This window comes from Scyliorhinus canicula, chromosome 4 (genome assembly GCF_902713615.1).
Source record: "Scyliorhinus canicula chromosome 4, sScyCan1.1, whole genome shotgun sequence".
NCBI lineage: Eukaryota > Metazoa > Chordata > Chondrichthyes > Carcharhiniformes > Scyliorhinidae > Scyliorhinus > Scyliorhinus canicula.
In genome coordinates this window covers 174,786,316-174,811,345 of record NC_052149.1, presented here as the reverse complement: position 1 = coordinate 174,811,345, position 25,030 = coordinate 174,786,316, and the positions used below count along the sequence as shown (strand labels likewise).

Genomic DNA, 25,030 nt, shown 5'->3' with positions numbered 1-25,030 from the left:
ACTCACAATCACCTCTGTCTAACTCCTTGCCGGAAAATGCACACAGTACTAGAGCTACTGTCTGACTAATGCCTTGCTTTTTAAATTAAGTTCTAAGTGGCTGCATGTTATATTTCTGGAAGAATGGGGCATACTTATTACATGGTTTTTGTGTGTTAATTTTTACTTTAGACAGAAGTGAGAAAACATGTCCTCTGTCGACTCTCTCTATCGGGACCAATGTACAAGTGTACAGTGTAAACCATTACAGGATACAACATTCCCTTTACTGAGTTTCCACAGTAACAAACACTATTTCCTGGATACCAAGTTGGCAGATCACATACCCTGACCTCAACCTAACTTCCCTTCCTTTAACAGGGTTTAAGCATGAAGTATAATAAGAAGAAAGGTACTCGTTGGGCGATTTCTCATTTCCTACCTCCTTATGTTGCTGCTGATACAAGTTATTTTGTTTACATCCACAAAGATATCCATTGGGCTGTGTGTGAATAGTAATTATGTCAAATGGAAAAGAATGCCGTGTCTACTACATATTTTGTTAGAATATTTGGGCTGAATGTAATAAAATGTATTGACAAACATTATGGTTTTTCATACTTACTTCAAGTAGGTCGAAACGATTCATGTATGTTTTCAAAGAAAGCAGCACAATTTCCTTTGTCTTTTAAATAAAACAAATTGCTAAATTTATTTTTGATAAAAGTAGATGGAGCAAATGGAAGAAATGTTTGTGATGGTCTGCAGACTGAAAAAGCACAAAGACAATATAAAATTGTGATACTGATTGTGGACTTGAGGGGGGGGGGGGGGGGGGTCACATTTCACATTATAGGTGTGATTTAACCAATCTGGTCCAAATCTGGATCATGTCGCGCCAGTTAAATAGCGGGAAAGGCCAAAAGCGAGATTCGCACCAGGCGCAAATCATCTAACGGACCCGATGGCAAGTTCCAGATCACACCCAAATATGATATTTATATCATTGACCCGATTTAGCACCAACTTCCATATCATTAGCCAGATTGAATTTGAATGTAAAGGCTTCCCAGGGATTAACCGGCTCCCCAGCAAGAAATCACACAGGCACTGTTTAGTACTCCTTCTTAAAAACGTAAAGCATGTATGCTGCTGAAGGGAACTGAGGAGGTGAGCAGCCATTTCCATTTCTCAGCATGCAGCTCAAGGGCACTGGAGCGTTTCCTTCCTTTTCTGTCGCCGAAAGAAGGACAATTGTTTCTAAGATACCTGGGTCCTGGAATACTGGACTCAAGGGGACATATGAGCCCAGAAGGAAATCCGGTTTGAAGCAATAAGACGCTGCGGGACCTGGTGCGTGTCATTGTTCCAAACGGGCCACCCGCTAATGCCGTTGAAGAAATGTTTTCGCAGATTGCTGATGCTTTTGTTACTGGTTTGGTGAGTGTGGCATGTAACAGGCATGTCACCATGGGTTAAACACGCTGGAAATCCAGGATGTTCAACTCCACCTTGAGTGCCAGTGGAATATGTGGTTGCCAGGATTTGGTTCCTGTGAGATCAGGCCATGTGGGAGGGCCTGCACACCTGCGGCTCTTGGACGGAGAATGGCACTGATACGTGGAACAAGTCACATATTGAGGGACAGATCATTTCTACGCCAAGGTAGAAATCTGGGCATGATAACACATTCTCAGGCTTATCCTCCTTTTCTGTTCAGGAACCTGTGAGGGGTGATACTGTGTGTTTGTTTCTTTTGAAAATTAGATGATATAGCTTTGTATTGGTACCAATATGGAACGGTAATGTTTCCTTTTTTAATGGTTAGTGTGATATGTGGAATGTTAAATAGTTGATTTTCAAATCTTTGTTACTGTTGACTGTTTAATAATCAAAATATTCTCAAATGGATTCTCGTGGGTACACATGCCATGTCTCAAACTTTGAAGCCTGAACAGCGTGCCTGAATTCTGGAAGCATCAGCGCCATAGAGGCAGCAGCCAACTATTAAACATTCAAGAGCTGGGCTTCAGCACTTGGCACATCTGCATGAGGGGATGCGGAGTGTACCTGAGCACGGTCCCCCTAATGTGCCTGGCAGGGGTCTGGAGTCTAGGGGCTCCTGCTGTGGCCAAGGTGAGTGTGCAGGGCAAGATTTTCTGCCACAATTGGCTTGGTGGATGGCATTCTGAGAGAAAGTGGGACAGGTAAGGATGGGGGAGGCTCATGGGATTTGAGGGTCTCAGTGTGGAAACTCTAACTGATTGTCGGTGTCTCTCCTCCAATTCCTTACAGATACCAAAATGGATGGTGGTGTCAATCCCGCAGAGGATGCCCTCACCGTGCTGGTGGCAGCCCAGGTGGCCAGACACCTGAGAAGGCAGCAGCAACGATGCAGGATGGAGGTGGCACCCCTTGTACAGGGGGCCACTGCAAACCTTGAAACCTGGCCGTCATCAGGCCGAGGATGGACCCAGATGGAGAGACCAGCAATGGCCCAAGTTGTATAGGCGTTGTTGGTATTTCGAGTTGACAAACAGCATGTGCTGCAGGAGGCTCCATCTCAACAAAGAGACAGTGCAGCACCTGTGCCATGTCCTCGCAGACTTGGCACCCGTGGAGGAGGAGGACACTCGCTCATGGTGGCCGTTATGCCACTGGTTCATTCCAGGGCTTGAAACAGGAATTGTGCGGCATTTCACAAGCTACTGCCCATAAGTGCATCCATGAGGCCTGTGCATCAGACTATATCAACTTTTTTCTGGACCTAGCCCACCAAGATGCCCAGGCTGCATGATTCTCTGCCATTGTTGGGATGCCCCAGATTCAGGGAGTAATTGATGGCACGCATGTCGCCTTGCATGAACTGGGCATGAGGGAATGCCCCTCAGTAACAGGAAGGGGTTCCACTCCCTGAATATTCAACTCATGTACGATCAATACCTGCGGATCATGCACGTGTGTGCACACTTCCCAGGGAGCATGCACGACAGCAACATCCTGGGGTACTCAGAGATCTTCAGCATCTTGGAGGACCACCCCAGGATGATGGGTTGCTTCGTGGTGGATAAGGGGTACTTGCTGAGGTCCTGGCTGATGATGCCAGTGCAGAGGCAGGAGACCAAGTCGGAGACCTAATATAATAAAGCCCATCCGTTTTCCACCTCCCGAGGTTTTGTGTAACATCATACCAGGGAGATGGTCCTGGGTCGGAATTGTCAGCAGGTCAATATACAAGGCAGAAGAGTGATGATAACTTGCTGGGTTCGATTTCCAACTTGGGTCACTGTCTGTGCAGTCTGCAAGTTCTCCCCGTGTCTGCGTGGGTTTCCTCCGGGTGCTGCAGTTTCATCCCACAAGTCGCAAAAGACGTGCTTGTTAAGTGAATTGGACGTTCTGAATTCTCCCTCTGTACCTAAACAGGTGCCGGCGTGTGCCGACTAGGGGATTTTCACAGTAACATCATTGCAGTGTTAATGTAAGCCTACTTGTGACACTAATAAAGATTATGTTATTATGTAAGGTCTGGTGCTCCTCAGTTTATGCCAAAAACTGACTCCTGTCTTTCTGCTGACAGCAGGCTCACACCCGTCCTCTGACCGTGATCTGTATCAAGGCCATTTAATCTTGGATAACTGTGACCGAGGGGTGTGAGTGGGTGAAGCAGAGGGCAACAGGGGGTGGGGGTGCGGGCAGGCCCACTGTGAAGATCAACGAGACAGAGGCTTCACATGTATCAGGTGTAACAGTTTTTAATTGTGAACATTTGACATTTCCAAACCCCTGGCTATACATAGTGATCTCAACCCCCCATCGCAGTGCCCATTCAGTGATACTCAATCTTTTTAATTTTGTGTCTACTGTGGTCAAGGTGTGTCCCCAGGATTCACATCAGAGGGGGAGGCAGCCTGCTGCTTTTCGTGCCCTGTGGACTTTGATGCCCTTGTCGGACATCTTCTGGAGGACCTGGAACCGGAGGGCCCCAGCCAACTTAGTGGTGCCATGAGCATGGCTGTGACGCCCTGTTCTGCCCGCTGACCTTGGGATGTGCCAGTGTCACGAGGAGGGATACGGTTGAACTGGAGACCATCATCATCTCCTTGAGTCCAGGCCGTGTGTTGGCTTCTGGCGCCTTCTCCTCTCTGATGATGCCCGTAGTACCCTGGGGGTCTCCATGGAACCGAGGGGCAGCTGGAGTGAACTCCAGAGGCTTGGCATCTGACAGGACCCAGCTGAGTCTTGGGATCCATGTGACCTCCGACTGCTGATTCCGTTGCATGTTCCTGCCTCCATCTTATGTGCGACTGGAACGATGCGGTGCTCAGCAGATTGTCCTGCAGGGATAAAGAACGAAGATCAGTATGTGGAAGGTACGAAGTGTCAGTCAGTAATCTGTGGTGGGAGGAGGGTTTGGGAATTTGAGTCATGACAGGTGGAACTGGTGCCAGGAGAGAGGTGGTAACTTGCCCTTGCAGCTCGGTGGAGGTCGTTGGTCTTCTTCCAACATTGCACGGCAGTCCTTCTGTTCATGCTGTCTGCACTGACATCCGCTGCCACTGCCTCCCAGAATGTATTGCTGACCCTGCTGCTGGCCCTCCAGTCCCCTCGGGGGAAGAACAGTCTGTCCCACCTCCCATCCACTGCCTCCAGAAGCCTGGACGGGTTGGCATTGCCAAAGCAAGTAGCAGGTCTGCATGGTGCCATGCTTGTGTGTTGACTGGAGTGAGTGGTGAGGAAGCGTTTAAAAGCAGCTCCTTCTTGTTAGCGGCGAGCTGCCAGGGCACGAATCTGGTGAATCAGATGGCGAGACAGCAAGTAATGGTGAGATTCCCGTGGGGCTCAATTCCGGTACTAAGTGCCATTAAATACGGGCTGCGATCTCGCCAATGTGGCCATCGAGACACACCCCGCCAATCGTGCCCAAAATGTCACTTCAACATTTTTCTGTTAAATCACGTCCTATATTTTTCCTGACACAATTGCACAATTGAATACAATAGCTTTTCTGTGTAGAAGCCATGTATTTTGAGATGCTGCATAATTGAATTCCAGGCGCATTTTCTTTTCGCAATTATGCAACAAACAAACAATGCAACTATTCTATTTTCATCTTCAATCCAGCCTCTATTACTTACAATTCATACAGCAATTCTAGGGAATGGCAGAAGTAACATTAATATGCACTAACGTATTGATTTATATGAACGCAGGAAGGAAGTTAGTTCTCTTTTTGTTTTTATTGCGCTGAGATTCTCATCCTGCTTCAAAATTACAGTACGCATATTTATTTGGCAAACAAATAACACACTGCGAGCTGTGGCGCAAATTTACAGAGTGTGTCAGAACAATCACTAACACACACTTGTTCAGACAGAAGTGTACAGAATTGCGGGATCATAAAAATTAAATGTGGTATTTTATTCCTGCTTCAAAGCAATTCTGAAGTTTGTTTTTGGATTCTTTTGATTCTGAAGCATGGAGTTAAAATTGGCCAATGAAAGCACAACTGCAGATATTGCTTTGGCAGCAAATTCTCCCTCCTAGCCTGTCGTTCTTGTCAGTGATCCAGCAGCACTGCGAATTGCACTGTGTTAAGCATTTATTTTGAAATAAAAGAACAATCCACAATAAGAAAACTGAAATATACTGAAAAGGTACGTATGTAGCTAAGAAATTATGAGTGTTTAAAATACTGACTCCTTTGAACCACTCATTAGTAGGGCGGCTCATGAAGCAATATTAGACTGGAACATTCCATGATTGCTTGTAGCAAAGAAACACGGACTGTTTATGTTGTTATGTATTAGCCAGGCAAATGTAACTGTGGTGTTACATTCTGTTCGATATGGATCACTTCAGGATTCATATCATAAGAAGCAGAGTAAGGGCCTGGATTAGATTTCTAAAATTAGATTTCAGGTTTACAGGAAATTGTGATTTACAGAACAAGATCAGGTGACACAAGAACTGCATTTAAATTCAACCACAAGGCCATATTTTCAATTCTTTATGGATAGATTAGCCAAAGGGTCGCAGAGAGGCATCTAATCAACATAACTGCAGTAATTCTAATTGTATCTCCTGCAGGCATAGTTACCATGGATGATTCATCTTATGTGGAACTTATTCACATCAGCCAGTAAAATGGAGGAAAAACAAATGAAAGCAATAGAAGAACTGGTTGCAACAGAAAAGCGCTACCTCACCTTTCTACAGCAGTGTGCAACAGATATACAGAACCATTTACAATTCAAACAGGTAAACCCTCCTTTCAGCAAGCATTTATAATTCGAGAAAAAAAAATTGTACTTAAGTTTAAAATCAAGAGGCAGAATTTTCTGAGGTCACTTCTTTCAGGATCAAGTAGGTTGCGAGGTAATGGGAGGGCAAACTGTGTGAGATAAGAATGAACAAGCAGGGTAGATAAAGATAAAAGATAAATATAACAAGCAATAATGAATTTAGCAAAAAGGATAAGATGAAGAAGTTATCTGCAGGATCTTCAAGATAGTAACAGGAAAAGACAGGGTGGATAATGATAAAAGGGCACGATCCAATGGCCACGCTGCATTGGAAAAACAGCTCGACACACCGCAGCATGGCCAATAAAAGCTGGAATCCCCACTCCCGGGATCTACCTGGCTCACAAAGCCTCGCGAGATCCAACGTGATCTCACGAGATGTTGCAATGTAAATCCCACCCATTGTGGGCAGGATCACGTTTTGGCAAATTTGCATAACAGAGCAAGAGAGCTAGCCTCACTCTAATGTGCAGATTCCTGAGGTACCTGAGGCTTTGGGGTTCATCCCCTTTGCCTTAGAGACCTCGTGCACATGGTGTTCAGCATTGGTCCCTTTAAATGGGGGCCAGACGGAATGGCACATGGGGGTTTCATCGGGGATCGGAGGCCCCTAGCTGCATGCCCTGTGCGTAGGGTGGTGTCCTGGCACTGCTGGTGCCACCTGGGCATTGTGTCAGTGGCAGCCTGGCATATTGGCAGTGCCACCTGGGTGTGCAAGGTGCCCAAGTGGTGCTGCCAGCTAGCATGGGCACTGGCATTTTCTGCATGTGCTGGTGGTGCCCTGCATGAGTGTTAGGCTGGGGTGGGGATACCCTCCCATAGTTGCGGGAATTGCAGATAGCGATCAGGACTGTCAGAGGATACAGCAGGATTTAGATCGTTTGGAGACTTGGGCAGAGAGATGGAAGATGGAGTGTAATCCGGACAAATGTGAGGTAATGCATTTTGGAAGGTTTAATACAGGTAGGGAATATACAATTAATGGTAGAACCCTCAAGAGTATTGACAGTCAGAGAGATCTAGGTATAGAGGTTCACAGATATTGATATAGGCAACACAGGTGGAGAAGGTAGTCAAGAAGGCATGCGGCATGCTTGCCTTCATTGGCCCATTGAGTATAAAAATTGGCAAGTCATGTTGCAGCTGTATAGAACCTTAGTTAGGCCACACTTGGAGAATCGTGTTCGATTCTGGTCGCCACGCTACCAGAAGGATGTGGAGGCTTTAGAGAGGGTGCAGAAGAGATTTACTAGGATGTTGCCTGGTTTGGAGAGCATTAGCTATGAGGAGAGGTTGAATAAACTTGGTTTGTTCTCACTGGAACGACGGAGGTTAAGGGGCGACCTGATAGAGGTCTACAAAATTATGGAGGGGCATAGACAGAGTGGATAGACAGAGGCTTTTTCCCGGGATAGAGGGGTCAATTACTAGGGGGCATAGGGTAGTGGGTGCCTGGAACTCTCTGCCGGAGGAGGTGGTGGAAGCAGGGACGATAGTAAAGTTTAAGGGACATCTTGACAAATACATGAATAGGATGGGAATAGAGGGATACTGACCCTGGAAGTGTAGAAGATTTTAGTTTAGATGGGCAGCATGGTCAGCGCAGGCTTGGAATGCCGAAGGGCCTGTTACTGTGCTGTACTTTTTGTTCTTTGTTGTGCGTTCGGGCTGGGAGGAAGGCCGGGGATTTCTTCAGTGGCCTCGACGATCAGGAACTGAAACAGTTTTAATTTTAAATCTGAGGGAGATAAATTTTTGTGAAGTAAAGATATTAAGGGATATGGGCCAAAGGCAAGTAAATGCAGTTAGGCCACAAATCAGTCATGATGTCAATAATTTGGCAGGACAGGTTCGAGGGGCTGAATGGCCTATGTTGTTCCTATATGTTCTTGTGTTCCTGTAAAAAGAGTGAATTGAATTTCAAGGACAGTGAAACTGCCTGTTAATCTGTCATTAGGGCATAGAACATAGAACAGTACAGCACAGAACAGGCCCCTCGGCCCTCAATGTTGTGCTGAGCCTTGACCGAAACCAAGATCAAGCTATCCCACTCCCTGTCGTTCTGGTGTGCTCCATGTGCCTATCCAATAACCACTTGAACATTCCTAAAGTGTCTGACTCCACTATCACAGCAGGAAGTCCATTCCACACCCTAACCACTCTCTGAGTAAAGAACCTACCTTGGACATCCCTCCTATATCTCCCACCCTGAACCTTATAGTTATGCCCCCTTGTAACAGCTGCATCCACCCGAGGAAATAGTCTGAACGTCCACTCTATCTATCCCCCTCATCATCTTATAAACCTCTATTAAGTCGCCTCTCATCCTCCTCCGCTCCAAAGAGAAAAGCCCTAGCTTCCTCAACCTTTCCTCATAAGACCTATCCTCCAAACCAGGCAGAATCCTGGTAAATCTCCTTTGCATCCTTTCCAATGCTTCCACATCCTTCCTATAGTGAGGTGACCAGAACTGCACACAATACTCCAAATGTGGTCTCACCAGAGTCATGTACAGTTGCAGCATAACTCCACGGCTCTTAAACTCAAGCCCCCTGTTAATAAACTCTAACACACTATAGGCCTTCTTCACTGCTCTATCCACTTAAGTGGCAACCTTCAGAGATCTGTGGACATGAACCTCAAGATCTCTCTGTTCCTCCACATTCCTCAGAACCCTGTCGTTGACCCTATAATCCGCATTCAAATTTTTCCTACCAAAATGAACCACCTCACACTTATCAGGGTTAAACTCCATCTGCCAATTTTTGGCCCAGCTCTGCATCCCATCCGTGTCTCTTTGCAGCCTACAACAGCCCTCCACCTCATCCACTACTCCACCAACCTTGGTGTCATCAGCAAATTTACTGACCCACCCTTCAGCCCCCTCCTCTAAGTCATTGATAAACATCACAAATAGCAGAGGACCCAGCACTGATCCCTGTGGTACACCGCTGACAACTGGTCTCCAGTCTGAAAATTTTCCATCCACCACCACCCTCTGTCTTCTATGTGATAGCCAGTTACTTATCCAGTTGGCCAAATTTCCCTCTATCCCACACCTCCTTACTTTCTTCATGAGCCGACCATGGGGAACCTTATCAAACGCCTTACTAAAATCTGTGACATCAACTGCTCTATCTTCATCTACACACTTGGTTACCTCCTCAAAGAATTCAATCAAATTTGTGAGGCAAGACTTACCCTTCACGAATCCGTGTTGACTATCCCGAATTATGCTGCATCTTTCCAAATGGTCATAAATCCTATCCTTCAGGACCTTTTCCATTAACTTACCGACCACCAGCCTATAATTATTGCTTGTTTTACACCTCCAAATTTGAGAGTTCCATTAATTTTCAACCACTCCTCGCGGTAAATGGACCAGCCACCATTTATAAAACGATCCAACTTTCCTGTTGAGAGGATAAGCACCATAGAAACATAGGGCGCGAATTTCCGGCCTCGTTATGCTCGTGCTCAAGCGTAATGAGGCCGGTGAATATCGGGAGAGGCCAAAACTGGGAACCCCGCCAGGTGTCAAACAATTTGCGCTGCAACTGGCCCACTCCCATAGGTGAATTTGGAATCCCGCCGTAGTATGGCGAGAAACCGTTTATCACCACTTCAGGCCCATTTCCATTACCTTGATGCCTGGACATTGTGTGGGAGTCAACACCACACACAGGCAGCAGCCAACATCCAAACCCCCAGGAGATGGGGCACAGGTCTCGGGACAAGACCACGGCTGGAGTGTGGGTTGGTGTGCCACGGGGCGGTCGCCTGGAGAGGCAGGCAAAGCGTCCGGGGGTCAGCCGCATTGCAGATGAAAGTGACAGGCATCATGGAGGGCATTAGCTATGAGGAGCGGTTGAATAATGGTTGTGCAAAAAGTTGTTTAATGTGCTGTACAATACCCCATTCCCGATAGTTCCGACCTCTCAGCCCCCAATTCCACCCCATCCCCGCCACCTACCTAACCCCACCCCCTACCTAGCCCCACCCATTCCCCACACCCTACCTAACCCCTCCCCCTACCCCACTGCCCTCAGTGATCCTCAACGTGCTTGGAACTTCTACATCTACCACTATATGTTGGTGTTTCCCCAGGATGCACATCCGAGGTGGGGGCAGCCAGCTGCTTACCTCATCCCGTGGCCTTCGATGCCCCTGGTGGGCATCCTCTGGGGCCGGAGTGCCCCGGCTCACTTGTCAGCGGCACATGCACAGACGAGCCACCCTGTCCCGTGTGCTGACCCCGAGACACGGCCTCATCAGAGGGGTGGAACTCGGGAGAGCTGGTGGCCACTGTTGCCGCCCCATGGGTCGGACCCGGTTTGGCACTCAGCACCCGCTCTTCCTGATCGGTGACCATAGGGCCCTGGGGTTCACCTTGGGATGGAACGGCAGCTGGTTCAGGCCCCGGCTGCCCCTGCATCATCTGGCTCTGCCAACCCTGGTGGTTCCCCATGGCCCGCACCATGGTGTTGACACCCTCAGCGATGCTCCTCAGCGATTGGGACACATCCCCCAGTGACTGGGCCATGCTCTGCAGCGCCTCAGCCATGTCCACCTGCTACTGGGACAGGCTCCGCAGCACCTCGGCCATTCCCATCTGCGGGACATGTCCGGCAGAACCCCATCCAGGTCGGCCTGGTACTGGATAACATCCCGCAGTGTGGCAGACATTCTGCCAAGACCCTCAGCCATGGTCGTCACCGACTGAGCGACACCTTGGATACCTTCACTCATGGTGCTGACATTGTGCACCAGGCTCTCCACTGCGGTCGCCACTTTGGCAGTGTTGGCCTTGGTCCAAGTCATTGCCAGCGCCATCTTCTGCACCTGTGTAGCATGTGGACTCTTCCAAATGGCAATGGATCTGCTAGAATGATGCTGCCATCTCTCTCTGAACGTTCCGGATGCTCCCTAACGTCTCCATCAGTTCTGGGAAACTCTGCCGGGGCGCAGCATCAGGCTGGAACCCAGCTGGGCCCAGGGATCCAGCAGCTCTCCTACTGCTGTCTCACCTGGGGGTCCCTGCCACCACCAGATGTACATCAGCAGCAGTGTGGTGTTCACAAGATTGTGCCCCAGAAGCCTGTCCACTTGCATGTCCCACCGAGATGCGTGTATCTGCGCTGGTGAAGGATGGGGATGACAGCTGTGCCACGACCACGGTGGCATCCTCAGAGCTCTTCTCCGAGGTGTTGCCCTTGGAGTCAGGAGAGGGGCCGGTGCCATCATTTTCTATTGGTTCCTCTCCTATGCCCATGGTGACTTCTGCACACGCTTCAATCTCCCTTCGAAGGTTTCCCGCTGTTCCTCAATGTTGCCCGCCCACAGTAAAACTTTGAACCTGTTGGAGAGGGCCAGCCAAAAACTGTCCGACATCTCCTTGTCTTTCAGTTTCCTCTTTGCAAATGACCTTCTTGACTTCATGGTTTGTTGTCTTCTGCAGCTTTAGGTGGATCTTGCCTCACAAAAAATTATGGTCAGATCCTACGTCAGCACCTCGCCAAATCCTGATATTTGTAGGGATGTCCTGCTGATGCAGGATCTGCTGCTGATGCATATGTGGTCAATCTCATTCAGAGTGTTACCATCACGTCTTTTTGAAGATGTCCTTATGTTTGAAGAAGTTTTATCCAAAACTGAGCCCATTGCTGTTAGGGAAGGCCAGCACACACTCATCATTTCTGTTGAGTATGCTTGCTTACCTATGTGGCCTGATCATACTGTTCATTCCTTGCCTGTTGCCATTGAACTTAGTATTGAGGTCATTGAACTGTAGCTTGGGGTCTGATTCACCCAAAAGATTTCTGAGTTCATTTATGGCGGGTTTTTCAGGAAGTTTCCCGCCGGCTCTGCCAGCGCGTTCCCCACTGCTTTTCAATGACACTTAGTCACACTGCCAGCTGGGCAGTGCCAAGGCGCCCGCGTTCCAGCGGGAGGGCCAGGGAGCCACCCTGCACTTATCCTGACCACCGTGAGGTCTCCGGTTGCCCAGGAGACCCCCGGGTGCCGTTATGCCTGGCCCACGTTTGTGTGGACCAGCACTGCTCAGCGCCCGGCTGCAGCCTCCCTGGGGAGGCATGAATCACAGGAGGCCGATTGATACCACGCAGGTAGGTTGTAAGTAGGTTTGCGAACTATGTTCGCGAGCGTCATTTGACCACGCCTATTTGGGACGGCTTTCCGAATCTGATGCCTCGCGGGGCATCAAAGAATCTCGCGAGGCGCGAAGGCTGTCAGGAGGCTCGCTGGAGGGCTTTCCCAAATTCCCTGGCCGCATTGCGCTCAAGCAAGAGCCCAATGCAATTGGAGATTTGTGCCCTTGATATCATTGATACAATTGGAAGAAGCACCACCTTAGCTGAGCAAATTAAGGAAAGTATCCTGTATTCCTTAACCACCATATCTATCCACCATCAGGAATTTGTTGATGTGAAATCCACTAGACGTCTTAGAATCCTACCATTTATTGCACATTATTTTGTCTTGTTTGCCATTCCCAAATGCAATAGCTGATACTTCTTTGGATTGAATTCCATTTGCCACTTTTCTGTCCACCGGATCAGTCCATTGATATCTTCCTGAAGTCCACAGTTTTTTTTCTCGCTATCATGCTCCCTACATTTAAGTCTAAATCAGTGATGTACGCCATAAGTAGAAAGCAGTCCATTACTTAATCCTGTGGAACCCCATTCCAGATGTGAACCATTACCGTCTGCTTCAAGTCAGAGTAAATTGTGGATTCAACATGTGACTTTCCCCAATAAGCTTTCTGTTGTGTTGGCCCTTGTCAACAGCCTTGTTAAAATCCAAGTAGACTACATCAAATGTGCTTCCCTCACCAACACTCCTTTCTATCTTAGAAAATTCAATCAAGTTCAACCTATGTTTTGGGCCAAATGGTCTGTTCCCATGCTAGAAATTACATGTCATTTTATGAGCTCCCAATGACGTTTGAACACTTCTGACTCTTCTCAACACTCCATACAAAACCACTACTGCATTGAACTTTTCTGTAACAGGTTTATTCCAAGTAACCGTGGGAAATCTGTCACATCACCCATTTTCAGTGCATATTTGCATCTTGCAGGTCCCTGATACATGATTCATTAGGGTCATTAATTTTATGGGAGATCTCTATTCTTCAGATGGGTTTTTGATCTTTAAAACGGACAGCTATTTTTGGACCATTGTTTGAAATCTACCGTTTCTGTAGTATACAGAGTAATGTGACTCTGGGAGAAAGGAAAGTAATTAAACTTTCTGAAGCATTAATGGATCATTTTCTGAATGCATACTGCTGTTGTGGAGCATCAGACACTGGATTGTATTTTAGCATTTTCACCTCAAACCTCCATGAGGATCCTATCATATGTTGCCACCTGTTTGTACAGAGCCAGGTAGGCTATTGTACCACCACATGTTCCAAGATATGCAAGAACTGTGATCTGCAGAATTGTATACCCTTCTGCAGCCAAGTGTTGGAATCACGTCCAGGGCAGGAACAGCTCCGTCAATGGCTGTGAAGAAATCAGCAGCATTGAACATTAATGTAGCAGGTTTATTTCAAGTTACCTTGGGAAATCTAGGTCATATTTTCGATTTTCAGCACATCTTGCAGCATCAGTAACTTCATTAATTTTCTTTTTCACAAAATGCAGCAAGCAACATTTTACTGAACTCCCTAGAGTGCCAGACATTTGTGATTGCAACCATGTAGCTAATTTAACCCTAGCTCCTTACCATTTCATTCCTGAACATAATATGCAGCTAGTCTGCAATTCTAGGAATTGACCAATCTCTGGAAATCTCCAATAAACCCCTGATGCTCCGCTCCCAATGGGCTGAGTTCCAGACCGTGGTTGACTTATAGTCATAGCGGTCGGGAACCCAGCATGGTGGCTGCGGACGGTGCCCAGTGCTGCCACAGTCGTACGGGAGCCATGCTGCTGGCCGGGAGGGCTTCAGAGAGGGCTGGGGGGACTGTTGGGGGGTGACCACGGGGTGGCGAGGGCCTGTCCAGGGGGCACTATATGGCAGGTTGGGTCCCCGCACAGCCGGTGCCATGTTGTACGGCGCGACTGCTGCAGGCCGTCGCCGTCTGCATACGCAGCCACAGACCCGGCAATTCTCTGGCCGTTTATTTCATGGAGGCCGGACGATTTACGTGGTGCGGTTGCTAGCCACTCACCTGTTGGAGGATCGGTGCTGGAACGTAAAATGCCACGGATCCTCCAGGCATAGCCTCAAAATCGAAGAATCCAGCCCAGAATCCAGCCCAGCGTCGATCCTGTTCCGATGCTCTGGTCGCCCCTCTGGTAGTGGCATCAAGGTTCAGGCCCCACACCAGTGGAGGATTCAAATAGGTCAAATTGTATCCTATTAACAGACTGGGCACCAGGTTCTCCAAACCCATTTGATTCTCCGGTTCTCTAGACGAGAATTGGTGCAGGTATTCCCAGTGTCACCCTGGCGCAGTGAACCTCGCAGTGGGCCAAGGGGGATAACGTTTTAAGGGGGTTTCCCCCAAAGTCCATTGGAGGGTTACCCCCACAATGCAAATCCTGCCCACCCCACCCCTACCAGACCCTACCACCAGAGATCCCACACCAGGGGTGGGAATCTCCAAGCCTCCGTGCCGTAATCGCGATCGGTGCGGGGGCGGAGAATGGGCGTTAATGCTGAAATCCGCCGCAACGCCGCTCCCGTGATTCTCGTGCGCGCGGTCTACATGGCACAGGCAGGGGGCCATTGACAGAGGCCCCTGCGGCGACTCTCCGACGACATCTGGCCGAGTTCCCGATGACGTGGGTCTCTCATGGTCCCACCCGTCGGGAACTTGGCATGGCGGCTGCGGACTCTTGCCACCTTGGTGGGGGGTGGGGTATCCTTCACCGGGGGGGGGGGGGGGGGGGGGGGGGGGGGGGGGGGGGGGGGGGGGGGGGGGGCTCACAGATGGCCATGCTTTCGATCGGGAGCCACCGATCTCTGGGCCTATCTTTTTGGTGCCAGTCCGCGGTATAGGTCCGCCATGTCGCGCAGGACGGCCGACACAGGCCGTCGCCGTGCGCATGCGCGGACGCTCGACCGAAAGTGCAGGGCCCCATATCGGCAGCTGGAGCTGCGAGGAGTACGCCGGGGCCCTGCTGGCCCCCTCCAGGTAGGACAATCACTCTGGACTTTCTTCAGGAAAGTCCAGAGTGATTTGCCTGCGTTTTCACGCTGGAGTGGGGACATAGCCCCATTGTTGGAGAATCCCGCCCCAGAAACACAGCTATAAGAGAGACCCCAACAAAACACTCCATAAGAGAGATCCCCACCACAAACCCCCCCAGAAGAGACCCCACCAGATCCGCCCCCCATTATGGAGACTTCACACCAGAGACCCCTCATAAGAGAGACCCCACCAGAGACCCCATTACAGAGACCCCAATCAGAGACGGCACAATAGAGTACCACCAGAGATCTCCCCATAAGAGAGACCCTCACCATAGGCCCCCCGATAAGAGAGCCACCCACCAGAGATCCTCTCATTACAGAGACCCCTGCCTGGAATCTAGAGAGCAGACAGAGACAGTGAAAAGAATAACTGCTCTAAAACATACCTCGTAGAATCATAGAATTTACAGTGCAGAAAGAGGCCATTTGGCCCATCGAGTCTGCACCAGCCCTTACAAAGAGCACCCCACTCAAGCCCACGTCTCTACTCTATCCCTGTAACCCAGTAACCCCCAATTAACCTTTTTGACACTAAGGGCAATCTACCTAACCCCGCACATCTTTGGACTGCAATATCTGCTGGCTCAGGCAGCAACTTTGGCAGTTAAGTGCTCTCTTTTCCTCTGCAGAAAGAACTCAACTATATGTGGTTCAAGAGCTGTCAATCACAACTAAACTTTATAAACATGATTAGTTTCACAGCTGGAGATCCATTCAAGTGCGAAGAGCAGTGAAATTAAACAATCCAGACAGCTGGCTATGTGTAAACTGTCAATCACAGCCTAGTAAAACCAATTCTTATTGATGTGAATGAAAGCGTTCCAGATCAAAGATCTGAGGGTGTTTAAACCCAGCTGATGTGGTTTTCACTTTTTAGGAATTTGCAGATGCTGTTTTCTCTGCCTGAGCCAGCAACTGAATATAACTGAGTTTTAAAGCAGTGATTTTGTTTCCACTGTCTCTGTCTGGAGTACTCTAGCTTGCAGGCAGGGGTCGATGCAATGTGGATGGGGGAGTGGGGTTTCTCTGGTGGGGGCCTCTGTAATTGAGGGTTTTTGGGGAGGGTCTCTGGTGGGGTCTTACTTTTATGAGGGAGTTTCTGGTGGGGGTCTCTTATGGGAGGCTCAATGGTGACGGCCTGTAATGGGGGAATTCCTGGTGAAGGTCTCTGGTGGGGGTCTCTTTTGGGGGGTTTCTGGTGGGGGCCTGTCTTATGGGCGGTCTCCGATTGGGGTCTGTGGAATAGGGGGAATCTCTCGTGGGGGGTCGTGGGGGAGGGGGTTCGGTTCACCATCGGACTGTCCCAGGGGAGGGGATGGTGACCTAGCAAATCCCACGGTGGGGGTGGGGACGGAAATGCATTATGGGGGAGGGGGCCTGTGGGGTAGCGGATGTCGGGTCCGCGCACGGCCGGCACCATGTTGTACGGGTGCAACCGCTGCCTGTCGTCGCCGTGCGCATGCATGGCCAAGGACCCAGCTATTCTCCGGCCGTTTTCGGTGCGGAAGCCAGGAGTCCCTCACTGGTCCTGGAATCGGTGAGGATTCGCCGCTGTTTTTGGCGTCATAAAATGCCCGCAAATTCTCCATTTCAGCCATCATTTAGCCGCTGAAACGGAGAATCCAGCCATGTAGTCTACCAAACGGAGAATTCAGCCCAATATTTACATCAAGGAAACATTAAATGCACAACAGTCATCTTGACATATCCTCAATTCCATTGATTGACAAGTCAAGTCTTACCACCCTTAGCATCAGACATATCTTCAAACTTATGGGGCAGGATGGGGGTGAGAATGCAGCTGGGCGGGTGTAAACATTTACGCTGTGGAAAGTGATCTTTGCCACTGTTAATTTGACCAGTGCCAGTAATTTTGACCAAAAGGGCTGAAGGCAGAACCCAGCAATCTGCCTGATTTGGATTATTGGTTTTGCTAATCTGACTAGGGAACCTGCAGCATTGGGCACAGTTTCAGGATAAGGGATGATCATTTCGGTCTGAGATGTGGAGATATTTCATCTCTCAAATGGTTGTGAATTTTTGGAATTCTCTACCTCAGGATTTTGGATACTCCATGATTGAATATAGTCAAGGCTGAACTAGACAGATTTTTGGTCTCTCGGGGAATCGAGGAATATGGGGAGTGGACCAGAAACTGGAGTTGAAAGTTTGGAATGGTGGAGTTGGCGCGAGGGACCTTATGGTCTGTCCACTTTTGTTCCTATTCCATGCGTTGTTATTTTCTAATGAGCTTGTTTTCGGCTTGTTGAGGGTCAGTTCTGAATTTCATTGGTTACACAATGGAGCTGTAACAGTCCAGATGCAAGGAGGTGGCAATATAGTAGTGAGCCAGTGAGAAATACCATGCAATTAAGTGAGCCCATAGAAACGTCAGTGACTGAGAGGGGCACCCATCCAATCGCACACAATGAGCCATTGGGTGGTCAGAATTAAAGTGTGGACTTTGTGTGCTTCGGCAGAGATCATGACTCTTCTGGCATTTTGGGGCTATAAGAGGGGTCTTGTCCATTAGGTACTGTGAGTGCAGCTGACTGTAAGAAATGCTGGTTGTGGAACTAAAGTACTCGAAGATGGGGATGAGCAGTACTGAGGATCACCATGCTCAGGAACAGATGCAGAGCCCTAGACTTGAGGAGGGCAGAGAGGGTCACAAGGAGCTGTGGGAAGACAACAGAGACTACACCCCCAATGCCGAATATAGCACCAATCAAAAGAAAAACTACCTGGACATGTCAGATAATAAGTGCCACAGGAGCCTACATCTATCGAGGAAAATGGTTACTGAGATTTGTGCTCTCACTGGGGAAAACCTCAGACCTCGTAATATTGCTCGCCGTGCCCTGCCAGTAGCAATTAAGTCATTGTGGTGCTTAACTTCTTCGCTTCTGGCTCCTTCCAAATACCAGTGGCTGTGACGAATGCAGGATTTTAGGTATATTTGATTATAAACATTTGGCTATTTAAGGGTTAAAAGCCTGGGGAGATTGTGTTTGACTGCAGTAAGCTTGTTTTTAAAAATAATCTTGTTTTGCAAGACCAGAAATCTTTGAGGAGCCAGAGGTGAATATTGACCAAAATAAAATGTTGTTTAACTAGGAGGAGTCCCTGGGGGTTAATGTGCTTTCAGCCTGGGGAGTTGGTTGGGTGGCACCCTGCAGGACGCTCCTGTAAGGATCTCATGCTTTGTGGTGGTCTACTGTGTTTTCCATGATATGGCCCTCCAGAGAGATGTGAACCTTGAAGAAGGCGGAATGCTAGATCGACAGTTTATTAATGGAGGAAGAGGGAGATGTAGGGCGGAGAAGTGAAGGTTGTGCAGCTGGTTAGCTGGAACCAGCTTGTGAGCCAAACCTCTCATCGGGATGGCATGAATGCTGAGGAACATCTGATCCAGGCTTGTTTCACCAGAGTGTTTTTCACCCAGCAGGACTTCATGCTCTGAAACTTACTTTGACCTGCCTGTGAGAACTTGTCCATTGAAGAGGTAACTTTGATTAAATTCACTTTTAGCGCCAATGCTTGGTTTACATCTGCCTCGCAGTTCCAGTGTCTCTTTTCAAAGACTACTGCTTCCCTTCCCCACTTCATTAATCATTCCCAGTTTTGCATGAAAGAATGGAAGCTCATGGGCTGAAATCACGTTCGGCGAACTATTGGAGAATCACATTTTCCGACTGAATCGGGGGCAGCGTCAGGCCGCAGCCGTGCGCATGCGCGACCACGGACCCGGCAATTCACCGGGGCATAGTGGCAGATAGAGTCGGATGCTCTACTCTGCCGTCCTGCTAGCCCCCAGCAAAACAGGGAATCGGTGGCCATTTTGCTCCAGTTTTTCTGACGTAAAGGTCCACCTCTCCCACGCTGGCATACGACATAGGCCCAGAATTGGAGAATCCAGCCCCATATGTCTGGGTCATGGGAATGTTGATGAAAGTTATAAAGTGCACTTTTACAAGTGAAATGAACCCCAGTCAACCACTCATTGCTCCGGATGACTCAGTGGCCTCCTCTTTCAGCAACTTATGGTATGGTGCTCCTCTTTGGCCTGGGCTGAGGTGGAGACAGTCTCACTTCCTGCTGAGGTGCATATGGTGGGCGGCCTCATCGTGTAGTTGTCAGTGGGGGCATCTCCGAAAGCTGCTGCACCTGGATTATTGCAGAGACTGCCTCTGTCTTGCTGCACAAATGGTTCTGCAGTCAGTGGGTCGAAGGAGGCTGGATGATAATGCCCTGTGCGAAGAGGCACCCTTACCCTTTTTGGTGATTGCCTCAGACCCTTGGCTGCTGCTCTGGATCACTGGAGGGATCTGAAGCAGGCGCTACTGACATGCACACCAAGTATTGCTGAATGTGACTGTCCCCGAGGTTAGCCATTCTCTCCAATAGAGGAGCTCATGTATTCAAAGACCTGCGCCATGGTGGTTCAGATGAGCTAAATGGACTCCTGCACTCTCAGCCCACGACCCCGCACTGCCTCGGGAGGACCCCTGACATGCGGGTAAGTATTTTTCACTGTTGGTCAAAGTTGCCCCTTTGCTTGCAACTCCTGAGACCCTGCATCTGTGTCCAGCTGGAAATGGCTGTGTCTGTCCTCCATCCTCTGAAGTGCACAGCTTTCTCTGCCTCTGTCACCTCCTTCTGCACAGCAGTGCCATGCTCTTCACCCAGTGCCACTCTAACCACATGCAAGGACCCAATAATGTATCTGTGCTGGTGCAGGATGTGCTTGTATGATGTGACAGTGCTAACTTTGTTGTTTTGAATGTTTGTGAGGCCCCCAGTCATGCAGCTGTACTCGTGCACTCAGCCCCCATGACTGACCCTGTGAGAGACATAAGAATGTTATTGTGGCAATTCGCTTCTGACAGCAGAAGCCTCTTCAGAGCTGCGTATTTGACGGGAAGGATGTATTTCATCCTCTTCATCGAAGATCACAATGAGCGGAATTTAACAGAAACATTTCTAAGTTCATTTGTGATGCGTTTTTCAGGGAGTTTACCGGCAAGTTCCCACTGCTATCAACTGACACAGTCACTTTTTTGGGCCCTGGGGAGTTTCTCACATCTTGAATTTTTTTCAGCACTGGCGAGCTGAACTTGGAGATCGAGCCGCCATTTTGAAAGGGTGCTCCGATCTTTAATCTTGTAGGTCCACCCCCACCAACGACCAGTATCACCCCTCACACACATGGGCATGACCCAGTATGCCCCCAAATGAGGACACCCTGCTATGGGGTCCCCAGGGGCCCCCCACTTCATGGCACCCACCTGCCACCTTACAGGACCCTCCTCCAGAATCCCCACCCTTCATACCCCTCTCCTTTCATGGGCATGGCCCTGACCCTGGCAGTGCCACCCAGGCACCATTGCTCTCCCAGCCTGGCACCATGGGCAGTGCTCCTTCCAGCTTGGCAATGCCACCAGATCATCTTGGCAGTGTCAGGGTGGCAGCCAAGGTGCCAAATGGGCAGTGCCAGGGTGCCCACATTCCAGGGGCAGGCCCAGGGAGCCACCCTGCACTATCCCTGGCCTCCCAGGGCCCTCCGATATACTGACAGACCTGCCCCCAAGCCCTCCCACTCCCGCCCCAGGTGCCATTCCACCTGGTTCACGTTTGTGTGGACTAGTACTGTACGGCACCCGGCTGTGGCCTCGCTGGGGAAGATGGTAGATCCTGGATAAGGATGCCTATGCACTATTTGGTCACGCCCCCTTTGGGCGGGATTCTGATTTTGATGTCTTGCGGGACATGGGTATATCATGCGAGGCGTAAAGACTGCCGGGAGGTGTGTGGGAGGCCTGTCCCGAGTGAGTGCGCAATGCGCCACAAAATCTTTGAGGTGGGTGGGGTCGGACTGTGGGGAGATGTGGCATCAGACATTGGGGATTGGGGGGTTCAGACATTTGGGAGGCTTGGATGTTGGAGGGAATGTGGAGGGACATATGGGGGGGGCGGTGGGATGTCAGAGTGACAGACATTGGGGAGGGTCGGACAGTGGGGAGGTTTGACTTGGGAGTTTGGATGGTGGGGGGGATGAGGAAGGTTGGACATGGGGGCACCGGACATCTTGGGGGGGGGGGGGCGGCCAGGTTGGGTCAGATGGGGGGGTGGAGAGCTCGGTTCAGTTTGCGGGGGCGGGGTGGTTGGGGTCGGTCTGGGCGGGAGTGGTTGGTGGGGGTGCAGCTGGGATGTATCAAGGAGGGTCAGGCCAAGTCCATGTTGGGTGCGGGAATCCGGTTGGTTTGGGGCGGGTCGAGTCAACTCAGGTTGGGTATGATCTAGCTGGGTCAGTAGGTCAGTAGGGTGGGTGTGGAATCCCATACAGGTGGAGGATCCGGGATAGGGTAGGGAGAAGGAGGGGCTGGGAAATCTTATGCAGGTGCGAGAACGAACGTGGGGTAAACCATAGGAGAGTCCCCTGTGGGGTCGGGATCTGGGCTGGTTTAGCTCAGTTGGCTAGACAGCTGGTCTTAATGCAGAACAAGAATGTGGCGACTAGGGGCTTCACAGTAACTTCATACTTGTGACAATAAAAGATTATTATTATTAATGTGAGGAGAATGTCATGTGGGGATCGATCTGGGTATGTAAACCAATTACACTGAAGTTAGAAATGGCTTTATTTCTTCTAACCTCTTCAGAGTAAATATTAGCGTAAGACTTGCAGAACCATGCGAAGCTGGCGATTTGAATCCCTTTGTCCGATGGATCCCAGAGCAGTGTAATTGTCCAGGGAAGAGTGTACTTCTGGATAATTGCCACACAAACCCTTACATGGGAACTTTCAAGAGGGATTCCCCAGTGCATCTTTGCTCATCGGACTATGCTCCCCCCCCCCCCCCCCCCCCCCCCAACCAACCGAATCTGATGCTTGGGTGGTTATCAGCCAATAGGTAGCATGTATTAACGCTGCCTGGTTCTCAACAGATTTAGGGCCCTGGGCTTTACTAAGAGGTTGATAATTATCCTGGAAACACATCTCTCATGTTCAGGAGCACCATACATCCTCAGGCTACTCAGTAACTGCAAGAGGCTGAAAAGCGAGAGGCCTGTTATCTGGGTCTCACATTGCACCCTCTTTGCCAGATCAAGTGGTGAAGGTCATTAAACCTCTTGCGGTACTGCACTCAGTTCCTCTGAACTTATGCTTCTCACAATTTCTGCCACCTGCAGCCAGGCCTGTTTTGTCCAGCACGGGTGGTCTTCTCCTGCCACCTTCTGGAAATACCACCTCACGTCTCTCTCACTCAGCTTGTCCGGCTGCATCTGTGAATATCCTACATACCAGGCCTCTACCTTTCCTCCTGTTGAACTGGAGCTTATTTACTGAACCAGAACAGAGGCATGAGTAATGGTAGACATTGTGCTTTTAAATTGGGCCTGTATTTTTGCAAGTACCACCTCCATTCTGCTGCCACTAATTGAACCCAGCCGTCAGACAATTAGAGCCAACCTCCAGGAAAACAGTGGGTTGCGATGTGCTTTCCACTGTGTGGGGTCAGGATGTTGGATTCCTGTTCCTGGAGGCAAAATTTGCCTTTCTAATTTTGGGCTAAAATGGATAACCTCATTAAACTCCATCTGCCAAATTTTGGCCCCATCCCCTAGCCTATCTATATCCGCCTGTAAAATCTTTATCTCCTCTTCACTACCTCCTTTCTCACCTATTTTAATATCATCCGCAAATTTTGCTATGTTGCACTCTGTTCCTGCTTGCAGATCATTTATATAAATTGTAAACAGTTGACCCCTGCGGCATCCCACTAGTTACAGTTCACCAACCCGTGTCTGCGTAGGTTTCCTCCGGATTCTCCGGTTCCCTCCCACAAGTCCCAAAAGACGTGCTTGTTAGGTGAATTGGACATTCTGAATTCTTCCTCAGTGTACCCGAACAGGCGTCAGTGTTTGGCGACTAGGGGGTTTTCACAGTAACCTCATTGCAGTGTTAATGTAAGCCTACTTGTGACAATAATAAAGATTATTATTATTAATAGAGAAGGACCCATTTATCCCGACCTTCTGCTTTCTATCAGTCAGCCAATCCTTAATCCAGTCTAGTACTCTTGCCTCAATCCCCTGCGATCTCACCTTATGGAGCAGTATTATGCAACCCCTAATCAAATGCCTTCTGGAAGTCTAAATATATCACATCTACAGGTTCCCCATTATCCACCTTGCTGGTTACATCCTCAAAGAACTTAAGCAAGTTTGTCCAGCCTGAGATACACTTCATAAAAACATGCTGACACTGGTGGGTTGAGCTTTGTTTTTCCAAATATTTTTGTTTATTCCATTATAATCAAAAAGCTACATCTATCACTGATCATGATTGTGATGCAATCGCTTCTCGGTCTTTTGGCTAAGATTGAGCATAGTTTGAGCCTTTTGGCTCAGATCTGTATGTCTCCTTTGTGGGGACCATGAATTGGATTCAATTTGAATTGGTTTTTGGAGCAAGCAAGGAGCTGGATTAGGGGTACGCCTCTGTCCACACTCTGAACCCTGGCTTTGTAACTCAGATAAAGTAATAAAAAATTTTTTTTTTTTTTAATGATTGTGATGCAGCTCGAAATACAAAATTTTACAGCGGTCACATTTCTTTTCCCTATTAGGTGCCAGACCTGGATCTTGAAGGTTTGTTTGGAAATACAGATGAAGTATTACATGTATCGTCCAATCTACTCAAAAGTCTGGAAGAAGCAGCTACTGGGGAATCTGATCAAGTCCTCTTGATAAGTAATTATTCACATAGTACTTTGCATTAGCTTCAGTACAAGTTATTCTGTCTGCTCGAAATGAACAGGCTATATTTGTTCCAGCGACATGGGCTACCTCCGCAAGTTGGAGAACCAGTTGGAACCACCTGTCACTTCCAAGGGGATGGCGCTACGCAATTATGTGCCTGACTAGCACTTCACTGCCAGTGTTGGGCCTCCTATGTGATTGAGGACCCTGGAGAACAGGAATCCTGCCTCGAGTGCTGCCAATCAATCAGCTTTCCATTGCAGGCAGCGCCACCGTGTACAGTGGCTGCTGCTAGTAATGCAATGAGACCCATCCCTAGGACCAATGCTGGACCCCAGGACACAATGAGTGAAGGTGGGGTGGAGATCTTGGGGTGGGCAGGTCACCATCGAAGCAGTGGGGAAGGGGTTGTCAGAGGAAAGGACAGGAGGGTGGCTGGTAACTCTCTCCACCCCCCCCCCCCCCCCCCCCCCCCCCCCCCCCCCTACCCACCCCCATCCCGATACTGGGTCCCTTGATCTGACAAAAACAAAGTGTCTGTGAATGAAGGACTCACTCACCCCACCCACCCTCCTGGTTCTGGCCCACCCCTCCCCCTGAAGGCCCAAGCAAACCTGACTGGATTTGCTGGGAAGCCTTCAGGAGACACGGGAAAGCTGTGTGATTTTGGGAGAATCCCTGGACCATCGCGAAATTCCACCACGCTCAAGGATAATTGGTTTTAAGTGGCTTATTAATGAGCTTACTTGCCT

General features: G+C 49.2%; 1 protein-coding gene across 1 annotated transcript in view; it reads left to right on the top strand.

Annotated features, from left to right (window-relative positions):
* The first annotated feature begins 6,077 nt into the window (after positions 1-6,077).
* The window catches only part of arhgef37 (Rho guanine nucleotide exchange factor (GEF) 37), a 140,801-nt gene continuing 121,848 nt past the window's right edge, over positions 6,078-25,030 (top strand). Inside the window, 3 exon segments of the mRNA XM_038795576.1 lie at positions 6,078-6,100; positions 6,102-6,237; positions 24,146-24,269. Coding sequence (XP_038651504.1) covers positions 6,078-6,100; positions 6,102-6,237; positions 24,146-24,269 — 283 coding nt within the window.